This window comes from Bemisia tabaci, chromosome 3, assembly GCF_918797505.1.
Source record: "Bemisia tabaci chromosome 3, PGI_BMITA_v3".
Lineage (NCBI taxonomy): Eukaryota > Metazoa > Arthropoda > Insecta > Hemiptera > Aleyrodidae > Bemisia > Bemisia tabaci.
In genome coordinates this window covers 13417145-13436362 of record NC_092795.1, presented here as the reverse complement: position 1 = coordinate 13436362, position 19218 = coordinate 13417145, and the positions used below count along the sequence as shown (strand labels likewise).

General features: G+C 38.5%; 3 protein-coding genes across 4 annotated transcripts in view; all 3 read right to left on the bottom strand.

The window, feature by feature from the left end:
* The window catches only part of LOC109042868 (uncharacterized), a 43924-nt gene extending 43289 nt beyond the window's left edge, over window positions 1-635 (bottom strand). Inside the window, exon 1 of the mRNA XM_072297784.1 lies at window positions 304-635. The gene's annotated coding sequence lies outside the window, so the exon portion shown is untranslated. The remainder of the gene's footprint in view (window positions 1-303) is intronic.
* Window positions 636-4293: 3658 nt separating this feature from the next.
* On the bottom strand, window positions 4294-10655 carry LOC109042861 (uncharacterized). The gene is made up of 2 exons (XM_019059810.2): window positions 10444-10655; window positions 4294-5620 (listed from the first exon to the last, which is right to left on the bottom strand). Exon 2 carries the CDS (start codon window positions 5247-5249, stop codon window positions 4479-4481), a length of 771 nt encoding a protein of 256 aa, XP_018915355.2. The 5' UTR covers window positions 5250-5620; window positions 10444-10655; the 3' UTR covers window positions 4294-4478.
* Window positions 10656-14043: 3388 nt separating this feature from the next.
* On the bottom strand, window positions 14044-18063 carry LOC140224154 (uncharacterized). Of its 2 annotated transcripts, none has more exons than XM_072297584.1 (2): window positions 17976-18063; window positions 14044-14964 (listed from the first exon to the last, which is right to left on the bottom strand). In XM_072297584.1, exon 2 carries the CDS (start codon window positions 14878-14880, stop codon window positions 14296-14298), a length of 585 nt encoding a protein of 194 aa, XP_072153685.1. In that variant the 5' UTR covers window positions 14881-14964; window positions 17976-18063; the 3' UTR covers window positions 14044-14295. The 2 variants fall into 2 exon arrangements, with proteins under 2 accessions (XP_072153685.1, XP_072153686.1); XM_072297585.1 differs by having other exon boundaries at window positions 17909-18057.
* Window positions 18064-19218: the final 1155 nt, after the last annotated feature.

The following is a 19218-nucleotide window of genomic DNA, read 5'->3' as shown; positions in this document are numbered from 1 at the left end:
AACCTATGTTAAATAATCGATTCTTGTCGGGGCACCTGGCCCCTCCAAGAATCGATTATTTAACATAGGTTTAAATGGAAGAAATCCGTTGTTGCCAAATTGCTGGATCCGCTCCTGTATATGTAGAAGTCTGTCGGCGTGTTATTGTGCGAGTAACTCCATAATTTGGTCTCAACACAGCATAAGATGCGAGACTTTCTATTTCCGCGATGTCTTCAGAAATCGACTTTGATCAAAGAGAGTGACATGTTAATCGTCTACATAATATGAAATGATCTACCTCCAGAAATCTGCAGAACTCACCTTGTTAAGATAGAATCTCTGCTCATATTCAAGTTTTCTAGGCAATCCTGTCCTTCACGATGAAAAGATTCGAAGTCACATGAAACAGTTCAGTTTGTTGTTGAATTACGAAAATGGTGAGATGTTAACTGAGATCGGTCAGATACTTAAAATTGTCACATAATTTCATTCTTAACGCAAAGGTGAAAAACACAAGACTGAATCAAGTTTGTGATCACTGCTCTATCAATGACTTTCTATCGTTATCACAGGTACATTTGGATAAAATATGCAGTTCTCTTGAAAAAACAAAAGAAGAAAACAATTGAATAGATAAGCTGTGGACAAATAAACAACATTTAGTCTACTTTCGCTATTCACTCGGCTATGTTTTATCTGTAGAACTACTCTCTCTATTTAAGTTCTGAAGTGGGGCAATCCCAAAGTAGAACGGTGTTACAAATTTAGTGAACTGAAAATATTAGTCACAGATAGATAATGATTACGACCTGATTGACCCGTTAGCTTGAGCACATACCTACTTCAGACTGCTGCAGAGTACATATTCAAACACTCAAAGTTTTGTCGACCTCAATTAGTTTATTCGTAAAAACGTTACTTTATTTACAAAATTGAATAAACTCTGTAAGAGAGAAAAAGAATTAGAAAAAAAAACTGATCGGAGGTAACAGTATGTATGAACCAGTTAATCTCCTGTCAAGTGTCAACATAGCTTGAAAGTAGTGAAAGAAGTTTTCACTTTATGAGAGAGGGTGAACAACTAATTGAACATTGACATTATATTTTTTTTTCTTGTATGTGTCGCAAGACGTGGTTTCAAATTTCCGAAGGGACCGCTCGGATCCGAAGATGCAAGTCTTGTTTCATACTTCATTGTCACTGTTTTGATGGCTAGCAAGTTGTTGTGTAGTCTTAAAAGTATGCAATTCACTTGCGGAGCACCCCAAAAATTAAATGGAAAGCAAGTTTGTTGATCTATTCAAAATCCCCACGCTCTCTGAAAATCCATTTAAAGTATGGCTCATAATATGTTTCTTGTATCAAAGAACCAACAAGGCTCAATTATTCAAGTTAGGTATTTGTATTCTACACCGTGAATGTGCAAACTAGCATTTTTTAACTTGAGTTTTTCCGATGGAACCGTTCTTTTTTATGCCGTTTCTCGAGCCTTTTCGTTAGACCCCACCCATTTTGGCTGTGCGGAAAAGGATCTATTGGATGATTTCACGATAGGTAATAGGAACAGCTTAATTTTTCAACAAACACCTTAGAATTAAAGATCACCATGCAATTTTCGTACCATAGAATTAGTGCCGCTCATCTTAAAATCACTGATTTTCCGCAATAATTGTGTTTTTTTTGCCACTCGGTGACTTAACGGTACCTAACTACTCGCTCAAATATACCTGAGAGCACGGTTTGATAAAGTTTTTAAAGTGTCACAGACAAACTGTGCTACCGACACACCCATGAAATGCCTTTTTTTCGCTAAAATCAACATTTCGGTTCAATATTGCAATTTTTCGTGAATATGAGAAATCCCTCTCGGAAATTACCCTCAGAGAATTCACGATCATCGCTAGTTTATTACGGAGATTACTCATTTGCTTCAAAGTCACAGCGAGTGACGCGTATGACCCACCAGACATTTCGATCTTTAAACCTCATATTTTTAAGTAAAATTATATTTTCTCTATTTTTTTGCATGTACAAGTTCAAAGTCATCATTTTTTCCTCCTCAATTTTACATAACTCCCCGATCATTTTGCCCTATTTCGTTCATACCACGACTATTCTTGTTAATGTGAAGTCGCTCAAATACATATTGCGCAGCCGCAGCGCATCGTCTTGCGGACCAGATCGCCTTCAATCCATCAATAGGCAAAATGTGTTGGCGAAAAGCGTCAGCTGTTTTGTAAAGTTTTGATTCCTCCAGTTGTTCATTTCTCAGTTTCAGTTCGGTATGATACCTTGCCCATAAAGGTGATCTAAAAGCGTCCTCCGAGTGTTATTTCTTTCCTTACCACCTTTAGCTTTTACCTTTAGCCTTTATTTTTTAAAAAAAAAAAAAAAAAGAATTTTTTTTTTGACGTTTTAAAACCCCCCCCCCAAAAAAAAAAAAAAAAAAAAAAAAAAAAAAGTCAAATTTACATTTCAAATTTACATTTCATTTTTCAATGTCAAAATTTTTTTTTCAATGTCAAAATTTAATCCCCAAGTTAAATTTTGAGGGGGCGTGTTGGCGAAAAGCGTCAGCTGTTTTGTAAAGTTTTGATTCCTCCAGTTGTTCATTTCTCAGTTTCAGTTCGGTATGATACCTTGCCCATAAAGGTGACCAAAACGCGTCCTCCGAGTGTTATTTCTTTCCATACCACCTTTAGCTTTTACCTTTAGCCTTTAAAATGCGCGTCCCCGGAGCAGATTCAGCTCCATCAAGGCGTTTTAATCAACGTTGCCGTTGTGTCGTCCGAGATACTAGCTGCAGATGCCGAACGAGCTTACAGTTGAAAATCATACTCCATATTTCTTCCCTCCTATTCCGTTTCATTTTCTCTGATTAATTTCTGGAGTTTGTGCGCAAAATGTTTTACAATAAATAAAATATCAATAATTTTGGATGGAGTTTTTTTTTTTACCTCTGAAAGGATCTACCTCTATGGTGTATGTAAGAAATTTTTAATTTTAAAAACGTATTTTCTATCATTGAAAAAGGGGGTATAAGATCAAAAATTTGGATAATCAAAACATACATTTACAAGTTACTTTAGAAAATAGGAAACATCTCATTAGTAGGAACGTATATTTATTCAATCATCGAACATAAAGTCTATCCTATAATTATAGCCTCGTGCACTATTAATTTTCTCTTGAAGAAAGTCAATTCCATGGATGATAATTTGAATGAAAAACAAACTATGGAAAAGATAAAACTATAACAGAAATCAACAATAAATTAATCAATCTAAGTTTATAGGTATATTGGAAACATAATAGCTCATTCATAGAAAGCAAGAAATTATTGATATTATTAACGCTCGTGATGAATTGTATCACAGAAGATAATGATAACCAAAAAGCAAACTAATATATTCAGTAGATATTATCAGTCAGATATTTTTTAAGCATCATGGAAGACGAGCCAAACAAAAATCAAAAAAGTGAAATGGCAGGAATAAGGAACCGGGTAACATTTTAAAACAAGAATTCGAGTTGAATCAGTGAGAGCGAAAACACACCAACTCGGAAAAATGAAAGTAATCAAGACACACACAAAACTGCACAGTCGATGAAGAAATTAGTAAAAAAAAAAAAAGATTTTTGCTGCCGAAATACAAGCACGTAAGGACATTTTAAAGGTCCAAGTTGAAACAAATGCGCTAACTTCAATGACCTTCATAAAGATTGACCGTCTTTAATGAAAATTGAGCATTTTCGAGTTACCTAGTTGGTGTGTTTCCGACCTCTCTGATTCAGTTACCTAAGGGCAACTTTTAACTCGACTAAAATATATTTACAGCTTCCTCCAGTTGGACGTATTTCTATCAAACGGCACTATGTGCATTAAGGCATGAGCCCTGCGCTCCATAAGAATAAATGGACCGCGTTAAACAGAGAGGAACCAAGCCACATCAGCGATTGCCAAATTTAACAGGGGAATTTAATTTTTTACGAGACAGGGTTTGTGCGGATTCCTTCGACAATTTTAAGGAATTTGCTTTGAATTATGGAGAAAATTCATAGAAATCTGCACAAAAATCCGCACAACCGTTTTCATGAAAAAAATCAAATTGCCCGATTAAATTTGGCAATGGCTGATTTGGCTTGGTTCCTTTCTGTTTAACGCGGTCCAAATGTACACCGAAAAAAGAGTGAAGTTGATTTAACATTTTGGATGTAAAAAAAGTGTGCGAGAACTTGTAAATTGCTAAATTACCCACCACAGTAGTTAGATTTACATCTTAGTATTACTAGAGTAAGTGCTGTAGCGGGTAATTCAGCATTTTTTAAGTTCTCGCACACTATTTTCGCATCCAGAATGTTAAATCAACTTCACTTTTTTTTTCGGTGTATAACAGAGCTCACGGTTCTTTTCAGCAGAAATCTGTCCAATTAAAAAATTGTCACCAAAAATTTGCGCGGTAAGACTATGAAGAAAGCGCGGACTTCCGCGTCATTCACAGCTTCCCATAAAACGTCATCCTTGCAGATTCCGTCAAAGCCACGCCCGGCCTGGTATTATACGCCAGCACCGCGATCATACGAGTGACATCCCCCCGGGTCGGCGTCACCCGATGCAAGAAGTCTCGACCGCGGAAGAGCACTAAATCCCCCTCCTCGATGTTCAGCGTATCCACCGGATGCCGATCGTCCAATACAGCTCCAACACCATCGTAGTCCGTCATACCAGTTTCGGAATTCCGCAAATCTCGCACGAACTGGAACTCGCCACCAGCACGCGGCTTCTGCACCAGGAAGGTGATGGCGAAGGAAGCGTTGTCGAAATGCCAGCCCAGTTCCTGACCTTCGGCCGCGTAGTGGAAGGTGATCGAAGAGTACGGATCAGCGAACGAGTAGAGATTCGCCTCGCCCAGTACGTCACAGAGGAAGCTCTTGAAAAGGGTATCGTTGTGGAGCTGACGTAATGGTGAGTCGGCGGGTAACTGATCGTGTGTGATGCAGCTTTTGGTGCTGGGTATCTCGCGATTTCTGGGATGGTCGTCGTTGTACGCGTCGTCAGGTTCCAGGAGGTAGACGTTGTGTCTGCTGTCGGCGCGGTATGCCAAGGGGTGTAGAGCATTGCCGTCGTCGATGATGGTTTGGAGAACTTTTGGTTTCAAAAATTTGTGTAAAACCAGCACTCCGTTGTGGTTAAGCTCTTTGCGGCAACGGCTCCGCCAGTTAGCATCGGCTAATGGATGTTGATCCAGACGAATCAGATTGGACATTTTTACCGACTGGAATAGTGAACTTGGATGATAGCGGGTCTGTGCCACGTGCTGTATTAAAACTATTTTCTGCTCTCAGAGATTTGATGCCGTGTACTTTCTACGTGTAACTCATATTTTCCTGCCACAAATCGAATGGGAATCGATCTTATTTGCAAGGTTTACGCATATTGTAAAAAAAGCGGTGCGCAGAGAAGTCCATTCAAAACTGAAATATTCACGTTCTTGTGCGTAGGAGCATGCGAAATAAGCGATGGTATACAAAATTAATGAATTACAAACAAAAACAGATTTATCACAAGTCAATATTTTAAGTGAACAAATTCCCTCACAGTAAGCACCAGGACGTTTTCACACGTTTCCATGAACACCTGGAAAAACAAGAGAAGCATACCTTAGAGATACAACAATTCATAAAAGGTGAGATTGTTAAAATAATTTCTAAATTAGGACGGAATTTTTGTCTTTCCATCACCTAATCTTAAGGTTTTTCTCTCATTGGGTCGTGAAATTCAGGAGTTCAACTTTTCACTTGCAATCGTCTCCGTTGAAGAGAAGATAAAGTTATCATCTTTAACTCTCCATCCACTCTTTTGATAAGAACGGGGGAAATGTATTGCTAGACACATGTCAGACGGGTAAAGCAGACTGTAACTTTCATTTACTTGCAAAAAATTATCAAAAAGTATTTAAACCGTCTGGCAAAACTTGACTTGATGCACAAATCCACAAAGGCTATCAAAGGGCTCGGCGTGCGGGATCAATCGCAGATAATCTTTTATGAAAGTTTCCAGTCTCATTCATTCAACGATTTAATCTTTATCAGTGAGTGAGAGGGAATTGTATACAAAAAGAGAATTGAAAAAAAACAAAAATCCAGAAGGCTCCACCCTAGAAATTATACGTTTGTTTACCTACCATTTTTTCTTGCGGTTCATCGCTGTGTCACTGACCAGCAATGTTATATGATACAGTAATCAAACAGAACATAATATGTAAGCACCATGGGATATGACCCTTGCCCTCGCAATTCGTTGCCATGAGGACTCAGTAAGACGAGGTCTAAGGCACGCTCAGAGACAAGAGACCCTCCACTAGTATCTTGGTCATGGTGAAGCTTTTACTTTCGGGACTTCAGCATTCTACTGTTGACTTACCTACATGGTTGATGTTTAACAACGTGTTGGCAGTTTCGTTTCGCAAACAAGCCGAAAATGGCCGAAGTTTAGGAAACTTGTTTGGCTCATGACGTCACCCGAAGCTCATCATCGACCATGTAGGTAAGTCAACAGCCGAAAATAGGGTGATGACTGTTGCTCCCTAATAATTGTCCATAAGGAATTGTTGAAACCCCGAAAGTAAAAGCTTCCACCTGTCGCTAGGAGGCCTGCGAGTCGATTGTTGAATCGTTATCGAATGACCTTGATCGATATATTGCATTGTGAAGATAGGGAGTTATCGATCAAACTAATTCGATAACGATTCAACAATCGAGGCGCAGTGGAGGGTCTCTTGTCTCTGGGCACGCTTGACCTCCAATGTCTGGTCAGCCGACCGATACCCCTTGAAAACGTGACGCGTGCCCTATCAACGTGAGGAAACGTATAGGGGATATGCCCCCTAGCTGCTGCGTGTCCCGACTCCGCAGTGCACTTCGCGGGCTCTCTTAAGTTAATCTGAATAAGGCAGCCTCATGCATGTGAGGATCATCTCCTATCAGTGCTGCGCAAAGACGGTGTAAATCGACCCGGTTGTCTGGTAGATCTTTAGAACCAACTTGGAACTTGGAAAAGGAATGAACATTACATTGTTCAAAGGGAAAATTCACTACTTCATCACGCTGCATAAAAAACAGGGTCACGTTTGAGGAGCTTTCCGGAAAAAGGGCACATAGCAAAAAATCGCGTGTGAGGAAAATGCATTATAAGTTTCCATCATTACTTTTTGGCCACTGATGGTAACTTTCATCGCAGCTTGGACTCCCATAATCTAGAACGTAAGTCACAGTCAGTGGCCATAGAATAATGATAGAAACTTCAAATGCATTATTTTCAAACGCGAGGTTTTGCTTTGTGCCCTTTTTCCGGAAAGCTCCTCAATTTCCAAAATCTAAATAAAATGAGTTTAGTCTGCGGACTATCACCAGTCTACAGCCCCAAAAAGCATTACAATATGCCCAGTTAAACGGCAACGGTAGATCAAACTGTGATAAAAAATTAAAATCAAGGGGGTCAAAATGCGTTAAATACTGATTGTGAAGAATGCGCACGTAGAAATTACGATTTTTGACCGTCGTGTTGAAAAATATTAGGGTACGCTGATGATGAAGATCCACGAATTTTAACCCATATTAAAAGGGGATAGGTTTATATGAAACCCCAAGAGGCTTTGCGAGAATATTTTTGCACGTGTCGAATGGGACCACATAAATTTTGCCTCGAGAGGCCTTCACGAGACTTTTTTGGAGAGATTATAGGAGACAATCGCCTCCTATTCCTCAAGCTAGTCCGCCCCCAATCTCGATCCATATATCGTCGGTGTAAGTCGGCAATCACATAACTCGGTTTTCGACGTCGCAGACTTCCTGTCATACTTTATTCTTTAAACGGAAAACTATTCAACGGCAATTTTTTAAAACTGCTGTAATTTTTTTTCTCTCAGTGCGAAGAAAATTCTGCACAAATTTCAAGGAATGATGTCAATTTGTTCTCCTTAAAAAAATTACATTGAGGTGGAGATTTTCAGACACAGCAAACGAGATATGTGATTGTGGACTTACGCCGTCGATATGCTACCTTGCACTAGGCTCCGACCCTCAGGAAATTACGAATTCATGGGAAGAATATGAGGTTACAATAAATGATAAATTCGAAATAAACTCGTGACGCCTTATTTTGGTACCGAATAAAAATTCCACCGCTGTAGTGCTGTACTGTAACCCATGAAATTTCTAAAAATTATAAAATACTTGCAGGTTAGAACGGTCTTAGGTTTGAGGTCTCTTGACGCAACTATACTTTTGACTCGTGAAAAATGTCAGTGACACTTCAAAGTTCCTAAACGTTCTTTTAAGTCTACTAAACAATACCAGCGCAAACAGCTGCGGAAACTGTGTTTTTTTCGGGCCATTGTATAACGTCGTTTCAAACCATGCAGTGTCGCAAATTAAAGTATTTTTCTACCTAGTGCAGGATGAATGTAATATTCCCGCAATAAGAGGTTTCAGGGACACCCAAAAGCTAAAAAGGAATCTAGGTAAAAAACTCACTACAAATTTTAAAAATGCAAAGTCTCTCAAAGTATATTCTGTACTTGTAGTTTACGTCAGTTACTGTCTCATAACCGCTGCTCTTTAAACATTATATCGACGGTGAAACTACCAAACCACGTATCTCGGTTTGCGACGTCGCAGACTTCCTGCCATACTTTTTTTTTTAAATGAAAAACTACTTAACATCCAGTCTTGACAATTTCTGTGATTTTTCCTCTTTGTGCGGAGAAAATTCCGTGAAAATTTCAAGGAATGATATTGATTTGGTCTACTTAAAAAAAAATAAAATGTGAGCGTAGATTTTTAAACACCGCAAACGAGATACGTGGTTTGGTAGTTTCACCGTCGATATAAGAAATTGAAGACAAATTCACAAATTCTTTCATTTTCTTGGTCAGTGACCCTACATTCTTATACTTTAATGGTCGCATTTCATTCACTTTAAAAAAATTATCTCTTCGACGTTTCTAAAACACGATTCACTTTACCTGCTATCAATGATTGAACCAATGAGTTCATCAGAATAAATCAATCTAAGACGACAAATAAACAAAGTACCTATAAGGATTACCGACTCAAATTTAAAAATTCGTAATTCACGTGAGCGGATACTTTTCGATTGCGATTTTGCCAGTTTGAGTGATAAAATATTACCTACTTATAGATTTCGAATGGAGCCTCAAGAAATACGCATGATGCCAGAGAAATTGTGAGTAAAGCACGGCATCAGGGACGCTATTTATCAATAGGTTCACAAATTTGTTTATCGGTTCAATTAAAGCCCATGGATACATGTGTGTGTTTCATTCGCGATCCCCGGTATGTTTGTTGCATATCCGAGGAAATTGAAGGCGAATCTTAAGTAAGTAAGTAAGTAAGTAAGTAAGTAAGGCCGGGCTGGCCGGCGAGGCGCCCTCAAGGGGCCAAGGCAACTGGCAACTGCCGTCGTGCACCCCGAAGTTGGACCGTACTCCTTAACTTATCTTCGTACTATGAATCTTAAGTATCTGATATCCGCCGATAAGTTTATGCGTGGTCTATTGGGTCTCTCAAAGTTTATACGAAGCGAGATTAATGTGCGTGTATTTCGAAGAGATTCACGATCCGCGGGAATGTATGTTACCCATGAAGTAAAAAATGAACATAACTTTGGAAGTTAGGCACAAAACAAGAACGTAAAATTTAGAGGATTACATTGAAGCATGCAGCCAAGAAGGATACGTAGCAAAAGAGGAGAGGAGATTGAAAAAGGATGGAAACAAAGGAAAGAAGAAGGGAGGCACATTTTTTCTTGTTTCTTTGTTAGTTTGTTAAAGAAGAAAGAATGAAAAAAAAACCTGAATCCGGATATCTCAAAGAATCTGAAAGTCTCAAATAGCAAAGAACAGCATCTTAAATCGCTTGGGAAAAAATTTTTGGTCAACATCTATGTTTTCCTAAATTGAAACTTTTTTTTACCTTTCCTGAAAAACTTTGACAGTATCTAAATTCTTTAAACGTCATCACTCGCTTATTTCGTTTTTCTTTCAGAGACTTAGTCCTGTTGTCAAGCATCAAAATCCTCCTCTATCGGAGATTTGAAAAATTAGATATTACCAATTTTGATGGGACAAGGCCCTTTTTCCATATCGCATCGCGTACGTACCTACAATATGCGCCGATAAAAAAAATCCAATGAATTGCACGAATCCGAAGACGGAAGAGAAATTAATATGGGTAAAAGGAAAAAGCAGAGTTGTTTCTCTCACACGCTCACATCACATAGAGGTGCGTAAAAAAATAATGAATAGTTACGTACCTTGTTATGGGATTTCACAATGTAGAAAATGGAATAAAAGAGGAAGGATGGTGGAATAATTTTGAGAGGGAACACCACAAAGCTTAAATCTGCATACTTTACCTACGACAGAAAACGATACTTACAAGATGCAAGGTGCGAGACCGGCAGCAGACACAAAACGTTTCACAGGCGAAGAATCAAGAACGGAATACATTCGGATGATCCAAAAGCGAGCCGATCGTTAGCTTCTTACTGCCGTCTTTACACGTGCAAAGTGGGAGCCAAAATGATGAGCCCCGCCCTCAGCAATGATGCAGACTGACTGAAAACTAAAATCAGTTGCAACTAAAATACTGAATCTGTTGTTCCTGGATGATTATCTCTCCTTCCCTTTCGTTCGCTGAGGAGCATCGCAGAGATGAGGCTGTATTATCCGCACAAAAAGATGACTCGGAGGGGGGGGGGGGGGGGCTTAAATTGATCGCGTTCAGCAGAAAGGAACCAAGCCATGTCAGCTATAGCCAAATTTAACTGGGAAATTTAATTATTCACAAGAGAAAGTTTGTGCGGATTCCTTTGAAAATGTTAAACATTTGCTTCGTGCTGTGCAGAAAATCCACTGTTTGTACGACAATCTGCAAAATCGTTTTCACGTATAAAATTAAATTGCCCGATTAAATTTGACAATAACTGATGTAGCTTGGTTCTTTTCTGCTTAACCCGGTCCGAATTTGCATTTCATTAAATATGCATAATTCATTGGTCTTCCATTTGCGACTAATGTCACATATCTGGTTGGGGGAACCATTATTCAGGTTTGACAAAAATGACGCTCATTGAAATTCGCCACTGAGAGAGCTCGTGCCCTTGTCGTACCTAAAGCCGGACATGCTGTTGTAACCATTATAAGGATAACTTAATCTGCGTGGCTTCCAGGTAGGAAACAGATGAGTCCAGACGTGTCTAAAAGATTAGCACCCATACAGGGATAATCCGTGATCTCTCCCAGAAAATTGAGCAAACTCTAACGATTGCTACTTCAGTTTCAGCTGAAAAATGTGCAAAGTTAAGTTTTAGAGTTGCTCTCAATAAATACATATCGTCACCTTTCGGCCAAAGTATCACAAGAACCATGCGACGTTTAAAATTTCCGCCGCTATTTTTTTTCTCTATACAAAAATTGTTAAAGGAAGCTGTCCGAAAATTTCACTGAATTTTCTTTGTGCTGCCGATGAAATTCAGTGAAATTTTCAAACGTATTTCACCAACAATTTCTCTGTAAAAAAATAAAATGGTGGCGGAAATTTTTTAACGTCGCATGACGCTTATAATACTTTGGCCGGAAGGTAACGATATCGTGTTGTGTATTTGCACATATTTGGGTTTATAATGAGGAGAAATTAGCAAAATTGAGGGGTATCGACACAGGCCGCTTTTGGGTCCACATTTAATTTCTTCAACTCTACGATTTTTGCTCATTGAAGGTTGCAGAATAAATAATGGTTTGGTCATTTTTGGTGTCTTGTTGGTCAAGTCAAATGTCTCTGAATCCATAAAATCGACATTAAACCCATATTCAGGCAAATTATTAGACAACCAAAGTGACCAGAAACGTCCGAAACATTATATTTGGGGGGAGGGGGAGCTGTTTCTTACCCATGATGGTGTCAGAAATGAGTTCAAATTATGATGCTGTTTGTAAAATATAAACTTTCATAATGAGCTAAAATCATAGAGTTGCAGAAATTCAGCTGGGGTACCTCCTAGGCCCAAAAACGGCCCTTGTAGATAACCCTCCTCTCCGCCACTCCATTTTTTAAAATGAACACGCATTATATCTCTGAGTGTGAACCTCTGTCAAATTACATGTCGACGGTGAAAATCCTAAACCACTCATATCGTTTGCGGCGTTTAAACATTTCCACTCCTGTTATATTTCTTTAAGGAAGAACAAATGAGCTTAATTCCTTGAAGTTTTTTTTTCAGAATTTATCGCACACAGGGAAGATAAATCCTGGAAGTTTTTAAGAATTAACTTTAATTACCAAGCTCTCCACTTAAAAAATAAAGTATTACAGTAAGTCTGCAACATCGCAAACCGAGATACATTGTTTGGGGGTTCCACTGTCAATTTCTATAATAAAATTTTTGATGAATTTTCTGTAACTTCAATCAAAGGGATGAAAGCTAGAGGAGTATAATTGAGGGGCTTGAAGAACATGGCGCATAAATGCAGTTTTTGCTATTTAGAGAATTACGTGTTTGAGGTTCTGAATTACATGGATCTTTATGGTGGAAAGAAAGTTTAAACTGACTTTGATGCTTAAAAATTGGAAATTGGGAGCGAATTGTTCACAGAATATGCATTACGAATAGTTTTACTTGATATTATTGATAACTCAATTTTCCAAAACTGCATTTATGCGTCTTGTCCTTCAAGCTCTTTAACTGTAATGCGGCGTTGTAAAATTTTACTTCGCTTTCATTAAAATGTTAATGGAGGAATGGAAGGTAAATTTATTTTAAATTTTGTGATGCATTTTCTGGAGTTTTTCCCTGGCCATTTATCTCTAAAAGCATATTCGATCCCTGCAATCTTTTCGATGTTTAACATTATTAAATTCGTTATGATTATTTAAAAAATGAGTTGCCACATGAAACTTATTAATGCTGCAATGAAGTATACAATTACTCTCCCTTGGCTCTCGCCTCCTCAAGTACTGAGGACGATCTTCTTCCTCCTTGACGTCTTCGTGTTGTCTGCGGAGTAAAATATGTCGTTTTATCAAGAGATATTTACGTAAGTGAAAAAAAACTTCCAAAAGAATTTAAATCAATATTGGGTTTTTCAAATTTGTTTCAAAAGATACGGAATTATCAAAAATATGTGCTGAGCATGACTTACAGAGCACCGATTCGTGCTTAAGAGATATATTTGTAATAAAAACCAAGAATTGAAAGCGCTCCATCTTTTTGGGTCCTCGCATTACAGCCCGCTGCCGCGCTACACAGAGAAATAAAGCAGTGGGTCCTGGAGAGCCAAAACGCCTTCAACTCCGTGCGTATGCAACACGGACATCCGTGGAGTTCGAATAGTTGTATCTAGGCGTTGTAATGGAATTCGTATACTGTTCGTTGCAGGTGGGTAATACTAACTGACGACGCTTAGCTTTGTTTCTTTTACATCTCAACTTCATTTAAGCATCCCCTATTGTGCGTAAGAATTACACTATCATTAATTTTTATGGCGACATTGTTAATTTTCCGAAAGATGCATTGAATGTTAAAATGTGTTGTGTATGTTAAATGTATTTGTAATAAAAAGTAGGAATTGAAAGCGCTCTGTTTTTTTGGAGCCTCGCATTACAGCCCGTTGCCGCGCCACAACGCGAAGTAAAGCGATGCGTCCTGGAGAGCCAAAACGCCTTCAACTCCGTGCGTATGCAACACAGACATCCGTAGAGTTCGAAAAGTTGCATCAAGGCGTTAGAATGGAATTCTTACACTGTTCGTAGCAAGTAGGTAATACTGACTGCCGACGCTTACAATTAGCTTGTTTCTTTCACATCTTTACTCAATTTCAGCATCCCTTTTGTGCGTAAAAAGCACACTATCACTAATTTTTAGCACCAATAGATAGGTATTTGGGGGGGGGGGGGGACTCAAAATGTAGGCCCTGACTATCATTTAAATTTTTGGTTACCAAAAAAAAAGTTTGAAAAAAAAGAAGTAAAACACAACAAACGCATGTATTTCAATTACGGGTCAAAATGACCCGCAATTGGCAAACTTGTAACAAAAATACGTTCAGCAGATTAGGGTTAAAAAATAAAGCAGCAGCAGAGATTTTGAAACGCCGCAATCGACGTACGTGGTTCTGCACATTCACCATATGTCGATTTGTCTTGATGGCCGAAGGGTCGCACGATTCAAACGTGAAATCACCGTCGCTTTTTTGACACAACGTCCCAGCTCTGATCCTGCTGACTGCTTGTCTAACCCTGTCGACCGCTTGATCCCTGCTGATTCTGATTTTTCAAAGGATACATACTCTTAAGTAATGGAATACCTCTCGGCCCTCCGCCGGGTTGAACCACAATTCTGACTAACTGACCATTGAGCGGTGCGATAAGAATATAATTTCCATTTGACTCTTGTGTCCATGAACCAAGTTGTTGACCATATTTATTGATCACACTGATGGCGGCATCGCTAGCGTCCTTCTTGTTGAAAGTTGGACCAAACTTGGTTTTGCCGGTAGCTTGAGAATTGTACATATGACCTCCACTATAGCTCCCATCATCACGTTGCTCTCCTTGCAAGTGACTTTTGAATCCTTGAGTATTTATATGCTTTATTTTCTCTACAAAGTCCTCTCTGAATATTTTTCTGTTTGAAAGAAATCCTTGACGCGTGCCCGAGTTGTAATAGTTACCGCCTGGTGGCGCTGCACTCACGACTGCCACCTCGCTAGCCAGTGTAATGGCAATGACAATAGCCAAAGCAGTCACGGCTATTCCAGCACCACTCAGACCATGGCCCGGCCAGGACTGCCGGCTCCTGTGCCCCTTCGAATCCATTAGGCTGCCAAGAGCTCACCTTGATCACGAGAACAGGAGTTGACTCAGCTCAAATAGACAGATGTCCCTCGGCTTTTTATGTGCCTGGAAAAATACACATGGATAAAATTAAGTAACAGACTGGCATCCCAATTTCATAACAACCGTCATGGAAAATTACGTGTCCCCCTACAATGGACCACTAGACAAGGTACGAATTTAAGCGATCTGATACATGTTTCTTAATCAGAATTTCACGTAGAAAACGATTCACACAACGAAAATTACGGAAACCAACTCCTAACGAAGATATTAACGTTTTTATTTTACATTGGTTACGAGGAATTTGAACTGCCCGCTCACAAGAAACTCAAAACTCTACGTGAGTCAAATCGCCCACTACAACGGTTTCAGCAAGCTTCTCAATCGAGCAATGTTCATTTCCCATCATGTGTTGTTCAAACTATTAGCAATTTGCTATAACTGAGCCAAAGCGTCAAGATTGAGGTTGCCAGATTTTTATACCGCAGAGACTGTCATGATAACGTTTAGCGCGCGATGTGAATCACGTAGAGCATTGAGTTTTCATGAGCGGGTGGTTTGAATTCACGCATTAAGAATCATTAAATATCTTCGTAAGGAGTTAATTTCGGTAATTTTCGTTGTGTGCATCGTGTTTTACGTAAAATTTTGGTGAAGAAACATGTATCAGAATGCTGAAATTCGTACCTTATCTAGTGGTCCATTTTAATTTCAAATCATACATTTTGCGCAAGAAAGAAAAACAAATCTTAGAACAGAGTAACTAAAAATTTAATCGGACAATGAGTCCCTCAGGATAACAATGGTGAAATGCCCCTGTTCCTGGATTCTGATTTTCACAAAAAAAACTTGTTAGGGGGGTCCTAAAGTTAAGATTTATCGGCCAAAAAAAGGTCTACCCCCGTCCCCCGGGGCCCCACAACCCGTTTTTGGAGGGTTTATACGGCATATTTTCATGTAAAAATCTACATCTACCGTTTTTGTGGATAAAAATGCACGAAAATTACCCTGAGTTTTCTTCAAGTAGTCTAGTTTCTCTGAAACAAAGTTTAAAGTCATAAGTTCTTATTTTGACCTCGAAAAAAATTCTCTAAATCCTCCAAGTCTGAATTTTACCTCAACTCTTGAGTATATATTTTGTGTGAGGGTGTGAGGGGGTGTATGTATATAAATATACGAAATTCACGAGTTATTTTCAACCTTTTTAATTACATTTTGCAATATTTTTACACTATATTTTACAAGCCGACGTTTCGGAGACAAATTCGCTCCATCCTCAGGGCAGACAGGTTATGGTCCCTTCATAGCCAGTCAGGTTTCTTTAACGTAGGATGGCACGGGATTTTCATATTTTTCCTCATTTTATTGTTAACCAACACTGAGGGAAGAAAAGTGGTGCGTGATATTTGTGGAAAATCTGGCTTGAACCAGGGGGAACTCTTCCTCCACGTTTCCGCGCGCGTAGTGTCCGACCTTAATAAGTGCGGTTTTTCTCCGCGAAATATTAACGGATTTGATTCGGCAAAAAAACCATATACTCGGGTTGCCGGGTATTTTCAGAAAATGATTGATGATTGAAAGTTACCAATTCAGTTTTTTACTTAACAAAAATGCCTGTGAGTTTTCTTCATCCTATGAAGATAATTCCTACCAAATTCTAAGAAATGAAGTTGGTCAGTTGAGGGGATTGAAGCACGAGACACGTGAGTTCGTGCACTTCTTGCGAAATTTTCAGCTGTTAAACTGCCTCAAATAAAACTACCTAGGCCTAAAGCACTCTGTTGAAAAAAAAATTAAAAATCTTACCTTACCATATTAAAAAAAGCTAAGGCCTTTTTTGTGTGTATGTCCGTGTCGATTTGCATTCTCATTGTTCCTTTCATTAACCAATCAGAATACGTCATTGAAAATTCCCGGGAAATTTAAATGAAATCTTCGATACAGGATCGAAGGGGATGCATTGATATTAAACGGGGTAAAATGGAGGAATTTTAAGAAAAGGGGAATAATCAGTTAGAAACGGCATAGATATTGATAAAATAGCGATATATCGATGGTGTAAGTCGGCAATCACATAGCTCGTTTTTCGACGTCACAGACTTCCTGTCATACCTATTTTTTAAACGGGAAACTACTTAACGGCAATTCTTCAAAACAGCCGTGATTTTTCTTCTCTGAGCGAGGAAAATTCTGCAAAAACTTCAAGAAATGGTGTCAATGTGTTAACTTTTAAAAAAATAACATAGATGCGGAGATTTTCAGACACCGCAAACGAGTTATGTGATTGCCGACTTATAAACACCGTCAATATAGGGATAAAATAGAAAAGATAGGGATTAAATAGGATAGATAGTATAGATAGATGTATCGATCTTCGATATATCGTTCGATATACAACAGGATAGACAGGGATAAAACGGGTTGTATTTTATTTTCCCTAATCGGGATAAAAGGGAGGATACCGATCTTTGTCAGTGTTAAGGGACCTCGGTACATACGAGCCGTAGATGTAGTTCTGAAAATATTTGTGCATTAAAAAAAGAATCAGACTTCAAATTTAAAAATGAATCAGACTTCAAATTTAAAAAAGAATCAGACCTCAAATTTAAAAAAGAATCAGACTTTAAATTGAAAAAAGAAGAAAAAATTGAGGAGCAACAGAGTCGAGACGTAATCGGGCCTAGTTTTTTTTAAAAATTTTCTCTCCAATCTGAGCGACAACTCACTGGCAGCATAGAACGGAGCATTACAAGTTCACTCCTAGCGCCATCGCGCCTTAAATTTTGCAAATGCAACACGGACATCCATCATGTACGAATAGTTGCATCTGTGCGCCGTCATCAACGCGCCATAATGTGTCTTATTTGTATTTGTAGCGGTGCTTTAAAGACTGTATGAGCTTATGCTTGATGTTTTTATGTCGCCACAGTATCTAAAAAATGTTATTTACTTATTATCTTGGATGGGTATCACACCATTTATGCAGTTTTTAATGATTTGAAATTACCTCTTAAGTCAACGAGTGCACACAGTATTGTAGATCACACGAAAAATAAGTAAAATGTTTGTCTAACCTGTAACACAAAATAAAAGCTGGAGAATACTTTTTGCAGACTGCGCGTGTAAACTGCTCAATGAACGATGATGTGATGATATATATATATGAAAGAACGTCGTGATATCAGGGCAGTTATCAGTTCATTCGATTCCTTTTTGCCAAAAGTTGCGGGTCAAAGCGCTGAATATCCTTCAAAAAATGATAACCGCATCTAGCATTTCCTTTTATTCGCGCGTTGACGCAAACTGCTATAATGTTTCAAAACCATATCATGACGTGCGTTCAAATAATAAAAAAAAAATAAGACAAATTTTTTAAAAAAACTCTGTGCGCTTAGCGTTCTTTTATTTATCCACATACTTTCATCCTCATCCGTTTTTCGGATTTTCTCCACCTCATCTTGCAAACAAACCTACATACACCTAAAAAATGGAAGATAATATTTTTTTAAAATATTTATACACTTTTTACGAGCTTGTGCTGCGTTTTAATCATTTTCCATTCTTGTAAAAATAAACTATAGGACATAATCCATGGCGCACAGAGTAAAGCACTCCCTTACATTTGCTCTCTTCGAACTTTCACGAAAAAAAAAATAAAAAATATTTCCTTCAGAAGATTCAAGTATTTTGGATGAACATTTGATAAATTGTCAAAATTGAAAGTATCAATACTGCGGCGAAAAAAAAGATGCTAGATTAGCATCCTATAAATGTTGGTAATCTGTGCGGCAACTCTGGAATGTTGATATCAAAACTCCGGCTATTAAAATAATAACCAATCGACGTTGAATTAACAACCGAAGCGCTCATATCAACATTCCAGAGTTGTCTCGTAAAAATTCAGAATATGTTTTTTTTTTTTTTTTTCTCCCGTGTAATGTCATTTTGAGGGGTGCTTCAGCACCGCTCTTGGTGGGTGGCACTTAAAGCGAATTTTCCTTCTCGGAAAAAATCAAGCGCACGACTCCAACACAATGTGATGATAAGGCTTGTCGTTGACTCGCACATATCAACCTCATTAGTTTTCATTTACAAAGATTTTAATATAGGTAAGCAGCACATGAAGAGAATTCACGATCAAACAAGCACCTCGACGAGACCGTGTATTGTGAATGTAGAAAGCCATTCGAACGAGTTTAAATTTTTTTAACCTGCCTCAAGGAAAATCTTAGATTCTTGAGGAATAGTGGTACGGAATAGTTTAAGCTAAGAGAGGAAAAATTCAGTCGAACTCCTGAAAGATGAAGTCGATTTAAA

Excerpts from the sequence above, each read along its gene's own strand:
- LOC109042861 (XM_019059810.2), bottom strand. The coding sequence starts at position 5,249 with ATGTCCAATCTGATTCGTCTGGATCAACATCCATTAGCCGATGCTAAC.
- LOC140224154 (XM_072297584.1), bottom strand. The coding sequence starts at position 14,880 with ATGGATTCGAAGGGGCACAGGAGCCGGCAGTCCTGGCCGGGCCATGGT.